The sequence below is a fragment of the Vigna unguiculata genome, chromosome 9, assembly GCF_037176805.1.
Source record: "Vigna unguiculata cultivar grain cowpea cultivar isolate G323 ecotype 2 chromosome 9, ASM3717680v1, whole genome shotgun sequence".
Classification (NCBI taxonomy): Eukaryota; Viridiplantae; Streptophyta; class Magnoliopsida; order Fabales; family Fabaceae; genus Vigna; species Vigna unguiculata.
In genome coordinates this window covers 5,480,095-5,502,824 of record NC_140800.1, presented here as the reverse complement: position 1 = coordinate 5,502,824, position 22,730 = coordinate 5,480,095, and the positions used below count along the sequence as shown (strand labels likewise).

The window sequence follows — 22,730 nt, the reverse complement described above, 5'->3', positions numbered from 1 at the left end:
TGAAATAATGTTTAAGTAATAATATGTAATTAATTGTAAAATTTAGAAATTAGTTTAACAGTACTTTTAGCAACCTTTGCGTTTAAGTGAAATTTTGTATAAAATGCTTAAATCTATGATATAATTGTAACTATTCTCTACAAGGTATAAGCTTTTTCTTAGCAGAGTTCTTTTTAGAGTTCTTAAAAAGGAATTAGACAACGTTCATAATGTTTAAAACTTGTTACTGTTTATTGTTGTTTTTTTTTCTACAGAAAGTGGCATTATCAGGACTTTATGAGAAATTGAACATCCTAAAAGTGACCTAATTGAGGTTAACGTTGCTAATAATTGATGATCCTAAAGCCACCTAATTGCAGTTAACGTTGTTACAGTAGATGCTTTGTATTGGCTTGTTGTATAAGATTATTATTCATCATCACTTTATTATGAAGAAAAAAAAAAGGCTAAAAATCTCGCAATTATCTAAACTTTTTCTGAAAACTTACGAGATTTGATAAACGAAAGGGGCACCAAATCAGATGCAACACTTTTGACCCTAGTGGGAATCTAGTCCAACTGAATCCTACTTTTCTTCTTTCTTAAAAGGTGTGTAATTGTGCAACCCTAGGCCACACGATCACTTACTATTATGCCTCTCTTTTACACAGTTTCTCTTATGGGAATTTTCATCAAATTCTCTTCTTTTCTTCTCTCATGTGTGTTATTATTCTTACACTTTTTCTTTTATTCAAATCACCAAGTCATGGCATGTTCACTTTTCATCCAATCAGGGGAAAATATTAAGGGGAATTTAACAGGAAATGAAAAGTAATTCTATTTTTGCTCATAGAAAGGTAGGTAAGACTTGAAGTTTAGGTAGAAAGTAGACTAGTAGAACAATTCTCCATCTGCTACATCCCTTGAAATGTTGTTGTAGGATTTTAATCATAAAAGCTCATCCTTTGAAAATCTTTTCAAAATATATGTACTTATCATAAATCTATTTGTATAGTTTTTTTTAGTATAATTTAATGGTGTTGAGTATTTATTAAAAAAAAAAATCTGTGCTCCCGGTACATGTACTATGTTATTGAGATCTAAATGTAATGTGCTATTAGATCAATTAATATAAGAGTATTCAGAAAATTTTCAAATAGGAGATTTTTAAAATTAAGTCCTTTGAAGGTTTTTGACTGATATGATAAGTGTCAATATTCTCTAAAAGAACAATTCAATCTTTCATTATTACATTTTAATATATATATGTATATATAGAAAGTGACATGTGAAATTTTTTTCAAGATGAGATAGTTAGTTAATGATTTCTTTGTTAAACGATCTAAGCCTCCTCCTTATTATTCTTGTTTATTTTATTTTTTCTTATATCTATATTATGCGAATGAACAGAAACAAAATCATAAGTAAAATGATAACTTAAAGAAAAAGCATAAATCTACGATGAAAATGACATTTCAAGATCTAGAAGACAATGTAGTCTATCTAGTTATAGTTTCAACCAAATGGATGCTAAGTAGAGATAAATATTAAATTAAGAAAGTAAGAAAGCTAAACAATGGTTAAATAAGGCTTTTAAGGACAATATTTAAACTATCATTATATTAGACGTTATTAAAAGATTCAAGAATTCATGATGATTCTGAACCGTTGTTAAAATTTTTGGAAATGAAGACAATTATAGATACTACCTGTCGTTAGAAATTGAAGGTTTAAGGTGCGGAGGTTGCTTTATTTTTTCATGGATTATTTGCAAAGAATGTATTGAGTTTCATGTGGACCACTCGTAGAGGTTTAATGCTGCAAAAGGTCACTGGTAAAGGTACAATTGTGCGATGTGGTGAGAGGGAGTTACGAGAAGTGTGTGGGGCGAAGCCTCATAGGTTGCAGAGTGTGCGATATGGTGCAACAAAGCTTCGCATGGTGCGGAGGTACACGTTCGCATGGCGCGGGACGTGAACTATTTACGACAAAAGTGGGGTGACGGTGACACAGTAGAACACATAGTAATGGTGACATGACTAAAACGTGTAGTAGTGGGGAATGTGAATCCAAACAACAACATAATTGGAGGCAATAGCGGCGATGACACGAGCAACAACATTTGAATGAGCGACAACAATAATGTGAACACTGAGGAGGGTGGATAACGCTACAAACGAGAGAGAAGTTAAAATTAAGAGAGAGAAATAACGCATTTAGCTGCAAGAAGAAAAAATGGAATATGAAAAGTTGCGCAAACTTTTTAACGAAAATTGAAGTAGGGAATCGTTGTTGTTTCTCCACCGTACCATTGTTAACGACGATAAAATAACTGTTGTCATTTCTCTGCCACTTTTAATGACGGTTGTAAACAAACTGATGTTAAAAAGTTCGTTAGAATTACTATACACCACCGAGTTTCATTTGATGACATTGTTTCTCGTCGTCATTATTTGGCATCATGAAAACTCCTTTTTGCACTAGTGACTTATGAATGCTTGCATCAAGTCTTCATTGGTGACTTAAGATTTGATAGTACAATATATGTCATGAAATACAAAATAAATATTATCTTTAGCAAATTTACTTTTTGTAGTAGAAGGAAATATGAAGAAATTTATTTAAGATGTGGTGGTTGTGTTGACGCTTCACTTGAAACTGCCATATTATATTTTGTGACGACACGAATTGTGACAATTTTTGAAACTGTCATAAATGTAAATTGTGGTAGTTAAAACTACCACATTTTATGAAAATAACTACTATAATTTACATTGACTTTTGTTGTAGAAACGATTACAACCATAATTATTATGGGCCACAATAGGTAAAATTGGCATTGTCACATAACCAATGTAAGGATTATTTGAATCACCCTAACCAAGATGTTTTGGTGAGAAAGTTGAGACAATTTAGTTAAATAAATTGAAAATGTGTATTGTAAAATTCTAGAAATTGCTTCAAATTCTTATTTATTCATGAAATTTCTACTTACATATATAAAGAATAATCGTTCGACTTCTTCCTTGTAAGATGATCCAAGTTTTGTTCATCATTAATCACAATATTAACAAGACTATATTATTCATGATAATGACATTAAAAGTTTAATGATAAATGTTAGGTTGATCAACAAAACATAAAACTAGTGCATTCATAAAAATATTAATATGTGAAAAGAATACCGATTCATCTATTTATCTTCAAAAACAATATATCAATACTCCATGGATAAGTGTCATCCTTTCTCATGGATTTGTTTTAATGACTATTTTATTTGTTACCATCATAAGAGAATGCTTTACTCTTAAAGTTTGTCTAAAATATGATGAGAAAAAGTTGAGAATTTGAGAAAGGAAGAATAATGATTTGATATTAGTAAGGATATAATAAGAAAAGACATTTATATACTTACTAATATCAAATTAATAAGAAAAATAAACTATAAAATACTTTAATTTTGTTACTCTTAAGAAAATACTTGAAACTTATAAATAGAAGATAACATCAGATTATACATTTGAAAAAACTTTTTTAAATAAAAGTTTAACATAAATACATTCCTAAAAGTGAATGTCCCCCTTTGTTAGTTAAGGTAGAATAACTCTTTGATAAAATATGTATGAACTTTATGATAGAGTTTCTTATACATCTAAAATTGAGAATATATATATATATATATATATATATATATATATATATATATATATATATATATATATATATATATATATATATATATATATATATTCCTTCATAAATAGATATGTAGTGGGTTATGTAATAATAATTTTTAGTAAAAGAATTGGTTGATTTTATTTAATAAAATATATGTTTCAATAAACATAATGTTCAATAAAATTAAAAATGAAATTTATACTCAAAGGTTCCTGTCCTTGTAGACTACATATATGGTGCATTAAGGTGCAAAAATGTTTTTAAATCTAGTATTAGAAATAGAATAGATTAAGGAATTTAATTACAAGATTTAATTAGGCATAATCTAAAATTTAGGTGCACAAAGTAGTAGATGTAACTCAATCAACTTAATTTGCTTTTGGTCAAGAACTTTTCAAATTTATAAGACTTTTAAATATATTAAATTTAAATTAATATTATTTTAAAATTTTTTGATTTTAAATATTTTTTTATAAGTCAATTTAAATGTATTGAATTTTAATTTTTTAATTTTCATAAGACACATTAATTACCATTAAGTAACGTTAGTTGAAAACTTTTTTATTCAACATTTACAAATATTAAAAATAAATTATTAAAAAATAGTAATTTTCTTGTCAATTATAAAAAAATGTAATCAGACATTTGAAGAAAAATCATGACCAATAAGAATAGAAAAAACAATCATGCCAGATATTAACAAAAAAATTATCTAGTTCACCTCAAGAAAGTTACATCTTGATATACAGAAAAATCCTGGTTAATATCAAATATGAAATAACAGCAGTTTAAAAAAATAATTATAACAATTTAAATAAATTATGTATCAACAAAGAAAGATTAATCAACTAGTCATTTCAATAATATTTCATTCTTAGTCATGTTGACATTCTCACACCAAATTCAAATTGTGGAGAATGTGAAAAAAATATACATAGGTACGAAGAATCCAAATTCTTGCTTTTTAAATGAAATATAAAAGTTTATATATTTTTAAAATAATTCAATTAATTTCATAAATTCTTAAATTTTAATTTCTTTTAAAATCTTTTATCCAAATAACACAATTTAAAGTAAAGTATTTCAAATTCTCCTTACAAATAAATTATTTTGTTAGAATTTCCCACCGCATTTTAGCATCATTATTCATTATAAAAAAATATTTTTTTTTATATGTTAACAATGTCTTTATCAGATGCCTATTCAAATTATTCTGAATGCGAAATAAATTAGATGAAATTACAATCATGTCCTCCATTGTAGGTATCTCCTGTTTCTACTATGAATATCTAAGAATTAGCATTCAGAAAATGATTAGAGTACAATAGCATGCAAATGTATTATTCATTATATATTTCTGTGAGTCACGAGAACTACGTGAGAGTAGATACTGATGGGTCCTGACTCTCGTGAAAAGGCACCAATGAAGTATGTTTGCATCCGTTGGCACTGTCATTTTTTCAGAAATTCTCATGCACAATTCAATAATTTTAGGTTGTCTATATATGCTGTTCTTTTTGTAGTAAATGACAAAAACCATTGAAAGAAAATATAAAGCGCTCTTCAGGCAAAGATTCGGTGAGAAAATATAATACCAATAACAAACAAGTCTAAATTCCACAAGATATTGACATATCACTAAATTGTAAATGATAGAAGATATTGACATATCACTAAATTGTAAATGATAGATGATTACAGGAGAGATACAACACTAATGAGATCTAAGTTTAACTATATAAGTTATTGACACTAATTTTTATTCAAAATCTTAAAATAATGGATTTATGAGTTTTTATTCTTATATGATGTTCAACTTTTTTATTTTTACTCAATATAGGACTTAAACTCACACTTAAATTCCTGTTAATATTTATTGACTATTGACTCTTAAATTTAATGATAACGTAATCTTAATTAAAGGTTTGACCCTGGTGCTCCAGAATATGAAAAATAGATTTTAGAATAGGTCTCAATACTCCGATGTATCATTCTTTAGCTTCAACTAAAAGATTTCTCAATGAAAAAAGAATTTCAACTAAAAGATAATCTTCGACACAAACCATGGTTTTGTGTCGTAATCTAAGGAATAAAGGATACTCGTTTATATCACAAACCTGCTACAGTCATGTCATTAAGAAAGTTCTTCACCAAGCAACATTTCAGCAGTGACTATTTTCTGGATAATTTCTCAAAATATTAAACTTTTTTACTTATTCTAATGTATTTAAACAAAATAATTTATTTTTTTATTTCATTAAGAAAATTATCTAAATATACCTTTTATTTTTATTTCTTATTTCTATTGCCATAAAATGATAATACAACTAATTATTAAGGTTTTTATTAACCGTACTTTTCCAGAGCATTTGTTGACACCACAACACACTCTCGTGGGATGTGTGTTTGTTTTCAATTCATCATTTCATCGGTGCATGTTTGTTATTATTTTGTTAAAATTTATTTTAGCAAAAACAATTTACTATAAATAAAATCTGTTATTACTTAAATTTAAACTATACTATACATATTTTATTAAAAGGTGTATAACAATCTCTAAAATTAATTTTATTTATAAACAAAAGTTATATAACCAACAAGAAAAAAAAAATAGAACAATCATGTTGAATTGCCCGGAACACAGAATTTTATTCTTTATCCTGTTGAAGGTTGTAGATTGTGAAAAAAAAATGGATGTTTATAATTAAAGTGATTTACATGACACTATGGTCCAAGTTAATGACGAAAACCATAATCATATCTAAACTAAACTTTAACTAAACTTTTTACACCCATGCATCATACCTGGTAGTAATAATTTAGCAAGATAAAAAAGAAAATGGAACCATTGATTAAGCATGTACTACAGAATATGACAATTTTCTTTTCACATCTTGGTGATGCAAGATATGGCCATGCTACTACTGAATTAAGAAATTTGGGTTTGTTTGGAGCAGAAAAAGAGCATGCAAGTCCATGTCCCACACCGAACAGAGTAAAGATAAAAGCATTTGAATTAGCCATGACGTCTCTTACCTATGGGATTCCCCAAAATGAAAAAGTCAGAAAAAGATAATTTCAGATTTGAAGGCTTTATTCCCTAATGGCAAACACCATCCGCATAAATAAACACATAAGGGTCCCTTTGGCTCCTCCAAAGTAACCCAATAATAATTTTTCTTGAACCAACTAATCAATTTTCCTCTCTCATTTCTACAGTGTCGTTTCCTTTCTCTATTCCCCATGCATTCCTAATGCAACAAAACAAAACACTCTTATTTTATTTTATTCTGACACCATTGCTTTTGCCTTTGCTTAGGGTACATACAGTTGTCCCTCTCCCTTGTGCTATGCAAGTTCCAATGGAGATTTTCAAGTGCTTCTACATCAATCTTCTTGCTACCTTCATGGTATCAGCAGTTCTAGCAATCGACCCTTACTCAGAAGCACTCCTCAGCCTAAAAAATGAACTTGTAGATCATGATAACAGCTTGAGCAACTGGGTGGTACCCTCACCAGGAAAATTAACTGGGAAATACTATGTGTGTTCTTGGTCAGGTGTCAAGTGTGACAATGACTCAACCACTGTAACTTCTATAGACCTTTCCATGAAGAAACTCGGAGGTGTATTCTCAGGGAAGCAATTCAGCATCTTCACAAACCTCACTAATCTCAACCTCAGCTACAATTTCTTCTCAGGGAACCTTCCGCCGGAGATTTTCAACCTCACAAGCCTCACAAGCTTGGATATCAGCAGAAACAACTTCTCTGGTTCCTTCCCTGGTGGAATTACCAGGCTCCAAAATTTGGTTGTGCTTGATGCCTTTAGCAACAGTTTTTCAGGGTCATTGCCTGCTGAATTTTCAGAGTTGGCAAACCTTAAAGTTCTCAATCTTGCCGGGAGCTACTTCAGAAACTCAATTCCTTCTGAATATGGTTCTTTCAAAAGCCTTCAGTTTCTTCATCTTGCTGGAAATTCTCTTTCAGGAAGTATACCTCCAGAACTGGGTAACCTCAAAACAGTGACCCATATGGAGATTGGGTACAACCTATACCAGAGTTTCATTCCACCTGAACTAGGTAACATGAGTCAGCTTCAGTATCTTGACATAGCAGGAGCAAATCTATCAGGTCATATACCAAAGCAACTCTCCAACCTCACCAGTTTGCAATCACTTTTCCTGTTCAGAAACCAGCTCACAGGAACAGTGCCGAGTGAGCTCAGTAACATTGAATCCCTCGCAGATTTAGATCTCTCTGATAACTTCCTCTCAGGCTCCATTCCCGAAAGCTTCTCAGCGCTAAAGAACCTAAGATTACTCAGTCTCATGTACAATGACATGAGTGGCATTGTTCCTGAAGGAATTGCTCAACTCCAATCCTTGGAAACTCTTCTCATCTGGAACAATCGCTTCTCTGGGTCACTTCCTCAGAGCTTAGGGAGGAAGTCCAAACTCAAGTGGGTGGATGCTTCCACAAACAGTTTAGTTGGAAGCATACCACCTGATATCTGTGTGAGTGGAGTACTATTTAAGCTAATTCTGTTTTCAAACAAATTCACAGGTCATCTCTCATCAATCTCCAATTGTTCTTCACTCGTTCGCCTTCGCCTAGAAGATAATTCTTTTTCAGGAGAAATCGCTTTGAAATTCACCCATCTTCCTCATATCTTATACGTCGATCTCTCCAGGAACAACTTTGTTGGTGGCATTCCCTCGGATATTTCTCAAGCCACTCAACTGGAGTATTTTAATGTCTCTTATAATCTCCAATTAGGAGGTACCATCCCTGCAAAAACGTGGTCTTTGCCCCAACTTCAAAACTTTTCAGCATCTTCTTGTGGTATTTCTGGTGATCTTCCACTATTTGAGTCCTGCAAATCGATTTCAGTTATTGATCTAGATAACAATAACTTATCTGGGGTCATCCCAAACAGTGCTTCCAAATGTCGAGCTCTTGAGAAAATCAACCTATCCCACAATAGCTTAACAGGTCATATACCTGATGAGCTTGCAAGTGTTCCTGTTCTTGTTGTGGTGGACCTATCAAACAACAACTTCAATGGCCTCATACCTGCCCAGTTTGGTAGTTCTTCAAGTTTGCAACTTCTGAATGTGTCTTTTAACAATATCTCCGGTTCAATACCCACGGGAAAGACATTCAAATTGATGGGAAAAAGTGCATTTATCGGAAATTCAGAGCTATGTGGAGCACCCCTGAGATCATGTTCTGATTCAGATGGAATATTGGGCAGAAAAGGCACATGGAAGATTACACATATTGTGCTACTCTCTGTAGGGTTGCTAATAGTTCTTCTGGGACTAACTTTTGGAGTACTTTATTTGAGAAGGGGGATAAAAAGTCAATGGAAGATGGTATCATTCGTGGGTCTCCCTCAATTCACAGCAAATGATGTCTTGACGAGCCTCACTGCAACAAAACCAACAGAAGTTACATCACCATCACTAGCAGTTACAAAGGTTGTTCTTCCGACAGGAATAACAGTTTTGGTGAAGAAGATGGAATGGGAAACTAGGAGCATCAAGGTTGTGTCAGAATTCATAACGAGACTGGGAAATTCAAGGCACAAGAATTTAATCAGACTATTGGGGTTTTGCCACAACCAGCATTTAGTCTATCTTTTGTATGATTACTTGCCCAATGGGAATTTGGCTGAGAAAATGGAAATCAAATGGGATTGGGCAGCAAAATTCAGAACAGTTGTTGGAATTGCAAGGGGTCTCTGCTTTCTTCACCATGAATGTTACCCAGCAATACCCCACGGAGACTTGAAGCCCAGCAACGTTGTATTTGACGAAAACATGGAACCCCATTTGGCAGAATTTGGGTTCAAACAGGTTTTGAGGTTGAGCAAAGGCTCATCACCCACCATAACCAAGTGGGAAGCAGGTATGATAAACAAGACTGTTGTTGTTTATAACATTTTCTTAAACTGTAGTACAATACAACTTAGGATAATTAGTTGTGATTGCAAGAAAATTAAACTAAGTTATGTTCCTTCCCTTGGTGACAGAATACGATGCTGCCACAAAAGAAGAACTGCGAATGGATATCTACAATTTTGGGGAGATGATTCTGGAAATTTTAAGCGGCGGAAGGTTGAGAAATGCAGGAACCAGTATACAGAGCAAACCATGGGAGGATCTCTTGAGAGAAATTTATAATGAGAATGAAGCAAACTCCGGAAGTTCATTGCAAGAGATTAAACTGGTTCTTGAGGTTGCTTTGTTTTGCACCAGAAGCAGGTCATCTGAACAGCCATCAATGGAAGATGTTGTGAAGCATCTGTCAGGGCTAAAGCATATAGATGATGGCAGAAGTTGGAAAGAAGGGCAATAAAATTTCATGTTCAAAACCATTCGAAAAACATAGTAATTGCTTTTAGATAACAAGTTTGCACGTATGTAATTAAAGGAGTTTGCAGCTTGTATAATACATATTTTCATTGTTTCAGTGTGCTACACATTTCTGTCCCACTCTCACCCATTCTGCTTCATTAAACATTTTTTATTTGACATGGAATTCATAATGTTGAGTGTCATCATCTTCTATCGCCATGTTATTTTATTAAATCTCTTACTTCTTATCTATTGTCATTATATTTTGCTACTAGTCACTACTATATTGTTTAAACAAAATATCTTCGTGCTTCGGTTAATGAATAATATTTGCCGAATAACTTTGGTAATCAAATAGGTGAAGTTGCATGTTATTGTCGATTGTGGTGGTACTTTGTATATAGGAAATGGTAACTTTGCAAAGTTAATAATTTTGTATATAGTAGAATATATTAATTTTTAGTAAAGTTTACAATTGTTTATGTATTAAATTATTATGATTTTATTTGGAATTCTCTCGTTAAAAATTGATTTTAATATACAGAATTTTTAAAAATACTTTCTATGACCGGTTGAAGTTAAATTAGAGAATTACTTCTTATGACAGGTGTAACATTATGTATCATAATAGAAAATAACACATTTTATACCGTTAAGTTTCTAAAAAAGAATTTGACCGTTATAAAAAGTTAAGTTTGTAATCTGTAATTCATGATAACAAATTATAGTTTAATTCCAAATTTATTCTTACATTGATTTAATGAATACATAATTTCACCAATAAACATTTGAACGGTGAAGCATCTCTTCGTTCGTACATGATGCAAAAATACTACCCTTTATTTGATAGAAAAAAAGGTGAAACCACATTACACCATGCAATAGAGACGTCTGAATGCCACGCGAATATACTTGTTAACATTTTTAGGATTACAAGTAATTTAATAAGGAATATAAAAACAGATTAATACCAATAAATGGTGTTTTAATTATGACGCTAAATAAAATCAAATTTGAATTTCTTACATCTAAACTCTAAACCTTGAGAATGTGACATTAAGAACTTCAATAACTCCCTCAAAGCTACCAAACCTGGAACTCACCACATCAACCTCCACTCCAAGCCTCTGGGCCCCAGCGGCAGTAACAGGCCCATGGGCTGCAACAACCAATCTTGGGCACCTCCGCCTCAAGTCCGCAAAGCCCAGCCCAAACTCCTTCAAGCTCTGGAGCAGGCCCTCAACCTCAGCAGTACTGGTGAACACCAGCGCATCCAATCCTCCCTCCTCGCTCGCCGTCACAATGCCCTCCGCGCACCGGGGACCGGCCCACCTCGTCTCGTAAGCCTCCACTCGAACAGGGACCCACCGGCCGCGCCGAAGCTCTTCGAGGAAACCCGGCACCACCGGCGGTTCATTCACGCCGATGACCCGTGGGACCGGACACAACACCCTCCGGCTGCGTCCGTCCCCGAGGGCCGCCGCCAGGGCGGTGGGCGTGGCGGTGGGCGGCACCAGGACGCAGAGTCGGTTGGAGTTGGTGCAGAATGCGGAGAGGAATTGGGCGTCGATGAGGTCGGCGTCTTTGCCGAGAGCGGCGAGGGTGAAGGTGGGGCCCTCTGGAGGGAGCGGAGGATGAGAGAGAGAGGTGGCAGCTTGGAGGAGGGCTTGGATTGCGGTTCGGGAAGTGAAGGCGATGGCAGAGACGGTGCGGAGGGAGTGAGGGGATAGGAAGGGGGCGAGGGTGGAGGGAAGGGGTTGGATCAGGAGCGTGGGGCACCACAGGGGAGTGTAGCCGCTCAGGCTCAGTAGGTTGGAGAGTCTCGCCGCGTAGTTCGGCGGCGTTGTGAATGCTACGGTCGGGTTCTGGAGGCTCATCACGCTTGTTTGCATATTCAGATGTTACCTGCGACTGGCGTTTGATTCAGACAATGATTGATTTATTGGCGACACACCTTTGAGTCAGATATGATGAACTTGTGATGGAATGGAACACATGAAAGGCTTTTCTTGTTACATCTATACTTGACACCTCACCAGGTGCTCCTAAGACTAACTTATTTCACTTATTGTCTATTTTATTACCAGTTTTTATTTTCATTAAAGTAACTATTAAACAACCCAAAGAAATCACCAATTTGCATCCAATCAACATTGCAAGTTCAATTCAATCATGAAGTCACCAATACCAGAATTTTTATTCTATCAAGTTTCAGAACTAGACAAATCCAAGACACAAAACACAACACAACACTAAAACACACGCGGACACCTTACTAGATTAATGTGGTATACTTCAATAACACTTAAGGGAATTTACAATAGGATAACCTATTTTCTTGTCTCCAACGGTGACCTAATAAAGCCTCGCGGACCGGAAGTATTCCCCTTTCGCCTTCGATGTTATCTTCATTCGCTTGCACCCAAGGATCATCATGCTCTTGAAAAAGATAAATCAGATCATTCGCTGGTCGAGACCATGCAATCAGATCAAACGATCAAACCATCCAAGTGAGGTCTCACGTGCACTCAATCGACGCCGAAATCTAACAATACGATCAATCAATCCATCATCACCGTCTCAGAGCGAGGAACCCCGGAACCGGAACAGAACTCGGATCCGGACCCAACCGGTTCGTGGATCCCAAATCCAGATCAAAACCATCATCGCTGGAACGAGTGTTCACGGGGCTCAGCTTCTCGCCTCTCTTGAGGATCTTGACTTGGCCCATGACGAGGTTTGTATCGTGGGCCTTCACCACCATCCCGGAGTGATCACCGACGTAGAGCCTCCGGCGGCGAGTCTCGTACGGCATGGGGTTGGGATTAGGGTTTTCTTGTGATCTAATGGAAGATGAATTAAGGGACAAAGCATCGCGGCCTCGAAGACAATCGTGGGAGCGCAGAAGAAGAGAAGTTCCCATATTTGCAAAATCAAGAAACCAAACCGTTTCTTCAAGAAAAGAAAAAACTGAGTCTAATGGTGCTAATGTCATGTATATATACCAAATCACTAGGGTTGATTTACCGGCCTTATTCCAGTTTCAATAACTCTATCAATGGAATAAAAACATTTCCAGAATAAGTTAACTTTTCTATATATTTTTTTAATTCACTCCAACTCAATTTATTGTTTCAGCAATAAATTAGATAATTAAAATAAACTAAAATACATGTGTATTTTTAATAATTTAATTATCAAAATATGCATAATTATGGAAGAATAATATTTAAAATAGTAAAATAATATAATTATATATATATATATATATATATATATATATAATTCTGTAGGAATAGTGATTAAAAAATTGAATTTAACCAATAATTTTCTTTCTATATTTTTTTTAATTAATTTTTATTTTTAAAAGATTTATCACGTGATATATGATATTTCTAAATTATATCGGCGTTGACTCTTTAAAAAAATGGGAGGGTTGTTTTGAAAAAATTAATTGATAATTATTTTAAAAAGAAATATATTTAGTACTTTTGAAATAAAGAGAAAACATTTCAATTAAATAAATAATTTATTATTTTTGTTTCTTAACTAGTTATAAAATTGGATCTAAATATATGTTTGTGTTTATTTGTGTGTTTATTAAGAGAGATTAGAGGTTGAGAAAAGAAATATTAAATATTTTTAAGTTTATAAATTAAGTTTTAAATATAATTAATGTGAAAAATGATTTATAGGTTTAGAAAACCAAATGTATAAATATAAATAATTAACTTTGTAAAAGTACGAAAGATAAGTATGTGCAAAAATATAGAATCAACTTTCTAAACATATATAAAAGTGGTATAAAAAATATATAGAGTAAACCCCTTAAATATACAAATGTGTAGAAATTGGTGTTTTGTACATGTCATATGTTATTTTGTAATATTTTTATTATTTTTTTTATTTTTTAAAGTTTGTTGAACAAGTTTTAAGGCATTCTTATGTCATGTGGTAATGTCGATGCCACGTGTCAATTTCAGTATTATATGGCAGTATTTTGTATTTAATTTAATTTTTGTGTTTAAAATTTTGATTCAATTGAATCTCAATTTTTGTTTAGATGAAACAATGTTATTCCTCCAAGATGTGAGCAAATTAATAATTAATCCTATTACAATGTATATATATTATATATATATATATATATATATATATACACTAAAATATTTTTTTAGAATTTATATATCAAATAACTCCACCTAAATATTGAAACTATTTTTTTTTATATTTTTTATTTTAATAAAAAAATTCTTATTTAAAATATATAAATTTTTTAAATATTAAAAATGTAAATGTAAATCTACACTTGTAATATTAAAATTTTAATATTTGAAATACAGTTTTTTAAACGAAAGAAAATAATTTTTTTTAGATTATTTCAAAGTACAATTCTTTAGTTAGAGGAATGTACAATTTTTTAAATTATTTCAAATACAATTTTTAAACAAAGGGAAATAAAGTTTTTTAAATTATTTCAAATATTAAAAAATAAAATTGCAAGTGTCACTCTACATGTTTTAGTATTTTAAGAACTTTATATCTTTAAAATAGGTATTTATTAAAATGTAAATTAAAAAATAAAATTAATTTGAACATTTAAGTGAATGATTTTATATATAAATTCTTTTGTTATGTATATATAAATTGTAATTAATCTTAATTACTAATATAGTTTTATTATTAAAATGGACAACATTGTTTCATCTTAAAAAATAATTAGAATTTACTTTAAGTCAAAATTACAAATATAAAAACTCAATTCAATATAAGACACAGTCACATAGTACGTGATACGTGACATTGACACATAAGAGTAAATATGTGACATTAACATTACCACGTTGCATAATCATTATTTGACATGTTGCAAGAAAAACTAAAAAAAATAAAAAATACTACATGTGACATGTAAAAAATAATGATCATTTTTTATGAAAATGACATAATTAAATTGTTTAAAAAAGAAGACTTAATTAAAGGAAAAAGAAAAACAAGGAAACCATCGAAACGAAAATTAGGAATTTTAGCCTATATATTATATAAATACCTTATTTATCTTTTTATTTTTTTTAACTTCATCTTATTTTAAATAGAGTGGAAATGGTTAAGAGTTACCCATATTACGATCTACTCTAACATCCTGATTAAAGGGTAGTGTAAAACTATTTCAGATTTGTGTGCAGGACCTTTAAACTTTTTGTATCAGAGATTCTTCTGTGGTGTAATAATATCTACTTAATTGTTTATCCACTATTTTCATTTTGAACAGACAAGAGACCTCCTTAGTAAATCATAATTTTTATTGATAAACATTCTAACATGAATCCTGTTCAACGTTTAACATGAATCAGTCGACGCATATCCTTTTCCAAAACCAGTGCTTCCTCCACATAAAAGACATCTCTTCAATGGGAATCCCCTTGGTTTCAGGTAGGAACAGATAAACAAAAATGGTCATGATGGTAATCCACCCAGCAAAGAAGAGGAAGATCCCAAACTTGAATGAGCAGAGAAGAGCAAGAAAGGCCTGTGCAATTATGAAAGTGAACAGAAGATTTACTGCAACTGTGATCCCTTGCCCTGCTGACCTGATTTCCAATGGAAATATCTCACTAGGCACTGTCCACCCAAGTGGACCCCATGACCACCCAAAAGCAACAACAAACAGACAAATCACCACAACCACCAAAATTGAAAACCCTTTTGACAGTTCTTGGTCTGCTCCAAACTTCACCCCTAAAATAATGGCCACTATAACCTGCTCATAACAAGAGTGGAAGTAAGATACTAAACATTTCATGATAAACAACCACTTTGTAGTTCTAAAGTGTAATTGGATAGCATTTGCATGATAAATATCACTTTACACACTTTTTACACTTTTGTCTTAAAATCTGAAATATTTGTAACATGGATATACTAAACATGATTAGAATTTTTACGAGACAGTTTTTCTAACCTGGCATGTGATCATTTGTGCTCCGCCACTGACAAGAAGAACTCTCCTGCCCAATTTATCCACTGTTGCTATGGAAATGAATGTTGAACCAGCAAGAACTCCACCGGTCAAGGCTGAAGAGATGAGTGAAGCATCTCCTCCAAATCCCATGCTTTGAAACAACACCGGAGCATAGAAGAGAATGGAGTTTATGCCAGTGAGAATCTGAAAGGTGGGCATGAATATTGCCATCACCAACTCTGGTCTGTACCTTCTTTCAAGGATGTTACGAAATGGATGCTTTATTGAGTTTGCCAACTCGCTTGCATCAACCATGTCTTGGAACTCAGCATCAACCTCGTTGGTTCCTCTGATTCTTTCTAGCAGCTTCCTTCCTTTCTCCATCAATCCTCGTTCGATTAAGCTGTTTGGAGTGTCGGGAAGAAATATCCCTCCCACTGTCATCAAAAGAGCTGGTACTGCGGCCAAGCCCAGAGACAGCCTCCAACCCCAAGGCTTGATCTTTTGTGTTCCATAATTCACCATGTTAGCTGTGAAAATCCCCAGAGTGGTTGCAACTTGAAACAACATGTTCAGACCACCTCGAAGGTGTGTTGGTGCCATCTCTGACAAATAAAGCGGAATAGCCTTCAAAACAATAACCACGAAGACAAGTTTTCAACTTTCAAATTATAACTGGATCATCTTCTCTACACAGATTCTTTCATAGACTCTTTCAATCACATTACTAACTTTTACCATGTGAATTTTATGAACACATTCCAACATTTAACTTAATGTTCTTAACACTCACACCTTTCAAAGCATTGGATACTTGTTGGGGGTAATCAAAAGCTTGGCTTTTTAAACCAGGGAAAAAAGTTGGTTTCTCCTTTCGCATAAAGATCCTAACTTATTTCACCTAAGAAAACAAAAGTCTGTTCCTGAATAAGGATTGGTCATAGATTTAAGAAATACGGTACTACCTGATTTCCAAATCCAATGCCAAAACCAAGCATGACCCGGCCTAATATCAGCATTATGAGGTTCACAGCTGAAGCATTGAGGGCTGATCCAATCAGAAAACTGATACCACCACCTATGATACTTGCTCGACGACCATACTTTCTTGTCACAGGAGATGCCATCAAGGATGCAATTAAACCAGCAATGTACAGAGAAGAGGTAAATGCAGCAAGACCCTGATTGTCGTACTTGCAGTAGTTATTTTCATGTGCATGCAATTTCTGTCTGTACACTGCAGGGAAGAACTCTTTAAGGAAGTCATCCATGGATGTAACACCACCTATTAACCATAAAACATGCATCAGAAAATTTCTCAACTTCAAAGGTTCTGAGGCAAAAGAAACTGAGAGAGATGGGTAACAGTAATAAACTACAATATATGTTCTGCATTACCTTAACTTAATGCTCTTATTTATGAGCAATCACGCAGTTTACTAGTATTACTACTACATGCTCAATTACACTAATGATTAGACTAAAACATAAAGTTAAGGATACAGATCAAGAAAGATCCTCTAAGATAATCTAGGTACTGTTTATTATTATCTAACAACACGGTAGCAATTTTAAGTTCCCCCATTTTCTATTCCTCACAACATGAGTTCTCAAGCACAAGAATAATCCAATCTGTGTTCTTGAGCATATTTTAAAATATGGGTTTCATAAGGTAAGTCTTACACTGTAGAAATGAAAAAAGTTAAAAGACATATAAAGAAAATGACCCATAAAAACGATGCTTAAGGTTTTGGATTAGTTTGTTTTGGTGATCATTTCATTTGATAAAAATATTTTCTTTTTACTTTTCATTTCAATAGTAAAAGAATACATATTTTATGGTTTGTTTTTTCTTTTTCCACTGTTTCTTAATTAAACTTTTGAAAATAGCAGACAAAGTAAAGAACAAAGTGACACTTTTTATAATCTAAAAGTGATGACAGAATATAAGAAAGAAAACTTTTCCCCAAACAAAATGGAGTTGTTCACATTTTGTAAATATAAACGTTAACGAGGTTGGAAATGATTCCAAGGCACTAAGGCATCCACACAACCTATACATGAAGAAAGTAGTTTATCGAGATCCAGTGTTTGGTACAGTGCATTCAAGACAGTTCAGATTTTCATCTTTTTTTTGGGGACTTTGGTATTGCAATTTTGCAAATGACATGTTCAACCATGACTAATCCAAGTTGATTAGAGGGAATTTACTTAAGTCGGATTCAAAACCTTAAAAAAATAGCCCTTTGTCCATGAAGTGTAAATAATTAACTTCATTAGCACATATGAGGATAACTATCTCTGTTAACAAGCGTAAGAGATGTAATGAGAATGATATGTTCAAAGAAAGTTTAAAATTAAGTGGGTTTTTTTTTTCTTTTCAATGATGGACATAATAAGAATCTGAATTTGGAACTGAGGAGCCACAACTACTCTGTTAAAACAGTAGATAGAACTTTATTCACAGAACATGTTATCTCAACAAGAATTGGCCAATAAGAAGGGAATTTGGGTATAACTTAATGTCTTTATCACTAGAGCTAAGGAATCTGTATTTGAGGTTTTGGAAAGACAGAAAACCACATGCAGTACCAGGAACCTTTTCTGATTGGGAATCAAATCTTCTGGAAACACAGAAAGAGGGTCAAGATTGTACACAGAACACACCAAAATTTTCACACCATGAATTTTATAGAGCAGAATCTCTTGTCAGACATGCAATTCACAATTCACAGTTCAACACCTATGTTGTAAGAGTTTTCTTCAGAACAAGTTGTAACAGCACTATTAGGCATAAACAATAACCAAAACTCATCTGAATTTCATTCAGAGTAGGGATTGTGAAAGAACCTGAACACAGAAAATAAGAAAGCATGAAAGTATGGATTATGGAAGAACCTGAAATCCCAATATCATAGCCAAAGAGAGAACCCCCAGTGGCAGCAACAATGCAAGCGACGATGACATAAGGGGTGACTCTTCCCTTATACTGTTCTGCTCTCTCCTTGGTCACAGCACCAGTTGTGAAAGACCCACCTGCCATCTCCTCAATTCTCCTTTCTCAAACCACAACAACCTCAAAGGACTGATTCCTTTGTCATTCTCGTACAGCTAAGAATTTATACAAGTCCTACCAACCCATTTGTTCAACCAAGTAGAAAACCATTCTGTTAGACATGTGATTGAAACTACATTAAATTTGTTGGAGAGATATAAATTTCATAATACATAAATAACATTATCTTATTATGGAATTAAATTATTTAATATGAATTAATTTTAAAATTTACTTCTTAATATGAATTATTTGTTAAACCATTCTTTATCTGTAATGACTCGATCAATCATAATGGATGAAGTTCTTATTTTCATTTAGTATCTCAACCCAAACATTGAGAAGTGTGATTCTCCTTATTACATTTCTACCGGTATATGAATAATGATGTAACTAACATTGGGTTTGGTCCCGAGATTTTTCCAAATGTGTTATAGTTATTTGGTAAATATTAATGGAATAGTTACGTTTGTATAAATGGAAGACTTGGTCTTTGCTTTCCCGACCTGCCTTTCTTATTTGTCAACCATTTTAAATCATTTAAAATAAGGAGAACTTTAACTACTGTCATAATGTTTAATTTTATCATTTTTTTTATATTAAAAACTGAAATAATTAATTTTATTAATTAAAATAATATAAATTTATGTATAAAATTTTGTAAAGATAAAAATGTTTTTTAAAATTTCTAAACAATATTTATTTGACAAAATAACTATTTTGGAATTTTTAAAATCTCTATTCAAATACAACAAAAAATATATATTTCTTACACTTCAAGAGTTTTTCGATGAAAGTTCGAAATAGTTGAAAGATACAATCTTTCATTTTTTAGAAAAATAAATATTTAAAATTTATAATTTTGTCATTTCTTAATAATATATTTTGTCATTACTTTAAATAATTTTTTTACGTTTGGTTATATTTTAATTCTTAACAATATTAAAATATAGTTATTTTATTATTTAATTATTTTTTACAATTTTATAAATGTGATTAAATAAATTATTAATTAGAGTTATATATTATTTATGAGTATTTTTATCTTTTAAATAAAGAAAATTAGATTAATAATGATTAGGTCAAGATTTATTTAATATTACAGTTAATTATAATTTTCGTAAAATTCAACACATGTTATCCTTAAACGGTATCCTTAACAGAATCCTTAAAATAATAATAATAAACTTAATTAGTGATTAATTCCTTGATTGCCTGGTTTGATCAAGGTCTTTTTATCCTTTGAAAACTTAGATAATATATTACAAAATAGTTATTGAAACTGTAAATTGATTATGGTTTTTAATGAAATATTAACTTTTAAAATTAATCTTTAAATTAATTAATGTTTAATTCAGTTAATAGATTTGAAAAAAGAATAAGACTCCTTTAAATAAATTGTCTTAAAAACTCATTTATTATTTACGTGTTTAAAGTGTAACGTTGTATTTATTTTATGAATACACTCCCTCAATTTAAAGTATATTCTTACTTTTAAACCAAACATTTCTTTATTTGAAATAATTATTTGGTCTTCGATAAATTAATTTATTTATGGAAATAGATTATATATTTTAATAAAAGTATTTAAAAAATGTATTTGTAATGTATAAAAGAATCTTATTATAAGAAAAGGACGATTTTATGATAGTGTGTAACATTGTTTGAGTGATCTGAAAGTGTGTAAACATTTTATAAGTTTATACTAATTTGTATTGTGGGTTGAATGTGCACGTAACCATTGTTTTCTGAAACTCGATTTCAGTATCTTTGATTTCTCTTTGTGGGGTTGTTGTTGCAGTTTCATAACACTTTAATAATATCACACTTTGGTGCAATATTTCAGAGTTGGGTTTTTTCCACATATGTGTGTCACTGTGATACTGATAGAATCATATTCCGGAATATCTTGTTGAAAAAAATTAAAGAAAGAAAATAATGGGACTGAAGTATAATAATGATAATGCTTTCATTTGCTATTAAAACCACGTTGACTTTTTACCATAGAAATCTTATTCGAAAAAATAAAATAAAAAATAAGTGAAATCTAAGAAATAATGATGAAGCACTATTTTTTTTATGAAATGAGTTAAATCATTCATTATCAGTTCTATTCCATTTTTTTTAGTTGTCAAAACAGATAATCCAGCTCGACTCGACTCGATCTACTACGAATTGATAATTTAGTGAATCAATCAAAGTCAGCTCACTTTTTAGTGAAAAAAAAAAATCGAACTCACGGCTTGACAGGTTAAACAAGTTGGCTCACAAATTCACTTAATTAAAAAAATACAATTTTTTTTTATATTTTTTCAGTTAAAACTAAATTATAATTCTAATTAAAATCTAAATAAACTTTAATACAATCTAAATACAAACTAAAATAAATAAAAAATACAAATTATTTATGTTTTGGCTAAAAAAAACAACCTAACATGACTCAAATGTAAAACTCAACTTAATAAAAAACACTTGTGTGACCCTTTTATCTGCGAGTTTGTGAGCCTTGACTCACCATGGGTTCAACTCGGGTGAACCAGGTTCTAGATCGTGTCAAAATCAACCCGTATTAAAATTGGTAAAAGAATTTCAACCCAACCCAGTTCAAACCCGTGATGAGCCAAGTTGACTCGCGAATTTTAATCCATTTTGACAGCTTTACCGATTATCCTATATTAAAAATAATATTATTAATAAAAAAGTAATTGTTGTTTAATTATAATTATGTGCCATATGATTCAAATGTTGTCATCAACCCAGAACAGTATCATGACAATATCATGTTGGCACAAACATATAGGCCATAACAGTCGGGCACATTTTAATTGTACTATATTCACAAAAGAAGTTAATACAACTGATAAAAAGATTAATGAATAAGATGAATTAGTAAAATCTTAAATTATCTAAGAAGGGTGTTAATTTAAGCCTAGAGTCAAATAAATTAATATTTTATTTAGATAATAATATTTTATTAAGAAAAACCGGTGTCTAAGCAGGAGTTATTTGTGAAGAGTAATGTCAAACTAACTTTTTCCTTATAATATTTCCCTACACACATAATAAATTAACATTTAAAGTGAAGTAGGGAGAGAATTATACAAACGTTCAAGTTTTATCCAACTTGTTGCGTATTTGATTTCTTATAGTCAAAATGTCTTCATTTCCTGCTCAACTAATAAATAAGTGTATTTTAAGTCAAAACCAATGCAAATAATTGAGAAATTTCTACCCTTTGCACTTAATTCATGGCAATTCTTTTTGCAAACAAGACATTACCAAGTCATTCCATTAACACAAAAAAGTCTTTTAACGTCCGATATTTTTGATTTTTAACGTCTGTTCAAACACCGACGTCGTACAGGGTGACGTCAAAATAATGTCAGAAAAAAGAACAACGTCACTTAACATCGGGGCAATAGGGGTCCGATGTTATCCAACGTCGGGACTAAAAGCAGCAGACATCAATTTTCGCACTAAATGGAGCCAAAAAACATAGCAATTTGACTTCTGTTGGGCTTTGATAGACGTTAAATAACGTCGGTCATGGTAAGCTCAGACGTTAAATAACATCTGTCAGAGCACCACCAGACGTCAAAATGCTCTTTTTTTTTTTTAAATTTGGTTGTTTTTACAACATTCCCACATTTGAAAATCAACAAATTTTCAGAACAGTTTCATAATAATTTCAGCACAA

General features: G+C 32.0%; 4 protein-coding genes across 4 annotated transcripts; 1 reads left to right on the top strand and 3 right to left on the bottom strand.

Moving 5' to 3' along the window:
• Positions 1 to 6,896: 6,896 nt before the first annotated feature.
• Positions 6,897 to 10,200, top strand: MOL1 (Leucine-rich repeat transmembrane protein kinase family protein). Its single transcript, XM_028048177.2, has 2 exons — positions 6,897 to 9,567; positions 9,692 to 10,200. Exons 1-2 carry the CDS (start codon positions 6,912 to 6,914, stop codon positions 10,015 to 10,017), a joined length of 2,982 nt encoding a protein of 993 aa, XP_027903978.2. The 5' UTR covers positions 6,897 to 6,911; the 3' UTR covers positions 10,018 to 10,200.
• A 635-nt stretch (positions 10,201 to 10,835) lies between these two features.
• LOC114162815 (uncharacterized) lies at positions 10,836 to 12,031 on the bottom strand. Its single transcript, XM_028046793.2, has one exon. It carries the CDS (start codon positions 11,906 to 11,908, stop codon positions 11,045 to 11,047), a length of 864 nt encoding a protein of 287 aa, XP_027902594.2. The 5' UTR covers positions 11,909 to 12,031; the 3' UTR covers positions 10,836 to 11,044.
• Positions 12,032 to 12,181: 150 nt separating this feature from the next.
• LOC114195839 (uncharacterized) lies at positions 12,182 to 13,000 on the bottom strand. The gene has a single exon (XM_028086259.2). It carries the CDS (start codon positions 12,937 to 12,939, stop codon positions 12,589 to 12,591), a length of 351 nt encoding a protein of 116 aa, XP_027942060.2. The 5' UTR covers positions 12,940 to 13,000; the 3' UTR covers positions 12,182 to 12,588.
• Positions 13,001 to 15,301: 2,301 nt separating this feature from the next.
• STP7 (sugar transporter protein 7) lies at positions 15,302 to 19,152 on the bottom strand. Its single transcript, XM_028086629.2, has 4 exons — positions 18,877 to 19,152; positions 16,944 to 17,263; positions 15,979 to 16,605; positions 15,302 to 15,777 (listed from the first exon to the last, which is right to left on the bottom strand). The coding sequence occupies exons 1-4, from the start codon at positions 19,019 to 19,021 to the stop codon at positions 15,367 to 15,369; spliced, it is 1,503 nt and encodes a 500-aa protein (XP_027942430.2). The 5' UTR covers positions 19,022 to 19,152; the 3' UTR covers positions 15,302 to 15,366.
• Positions 19,153 to 22,730: the final 3,578 nt, after the last annotated feature.

Excerpts from the sequence above, each read along its gene's own strand:
- MOL1 (XM_028048177.2), top strand. The coding sequence starts at position 6,912 with ATGCAACAAAACAAAACACTCTTATTTTATTTTATTCTGACACCATTG. Across the intron at positions 9,568-9,691 it reads CATAACCAAGTGGGAAGCAG|AATACGATGCTGCCACAAAA; the intron begins GTATGATAAACA and ends CCTTGGTGACAG.
- LOC114162815 (XM_028046793.2), bottom strand. The coding sequence starts at position 11,908 with ATGCAAACAAGCGTGATGAGCCTCCAGAACCCGACCGTAGCATTCACA.
- LOC114195839 (XM_028086259.2), bottom strand. The coding sequence starts at position 12,939 with ATGGGAACTTCTCTTCTTCTGCGCTCCCACGATTGTCTTCGAGGCCGC.
- STP7 (XM_028086629.2), bottom strand. The coding sequence starts at position 19,021 with ATGGCAGGTGGGTCTTTCACAACTGGTGCTGTGACCAAGGAGAGAGCA. Across the intron at positions 16,606-16,943 it reads GCATTGGATTTGGAAATCAG|GCTATTCCGCTTTATTTGTC; the intron begins GTAGTACCGTAT and ends ATTGTTTTGAAG. Across the intron at positions 15,778-15,978 it reads CACAAATGATCACATGCCAG|GTTATAGTGGCCATTATTTT; the intron begins GTTAGAAAAACT and ends TGTTATGAGCAG.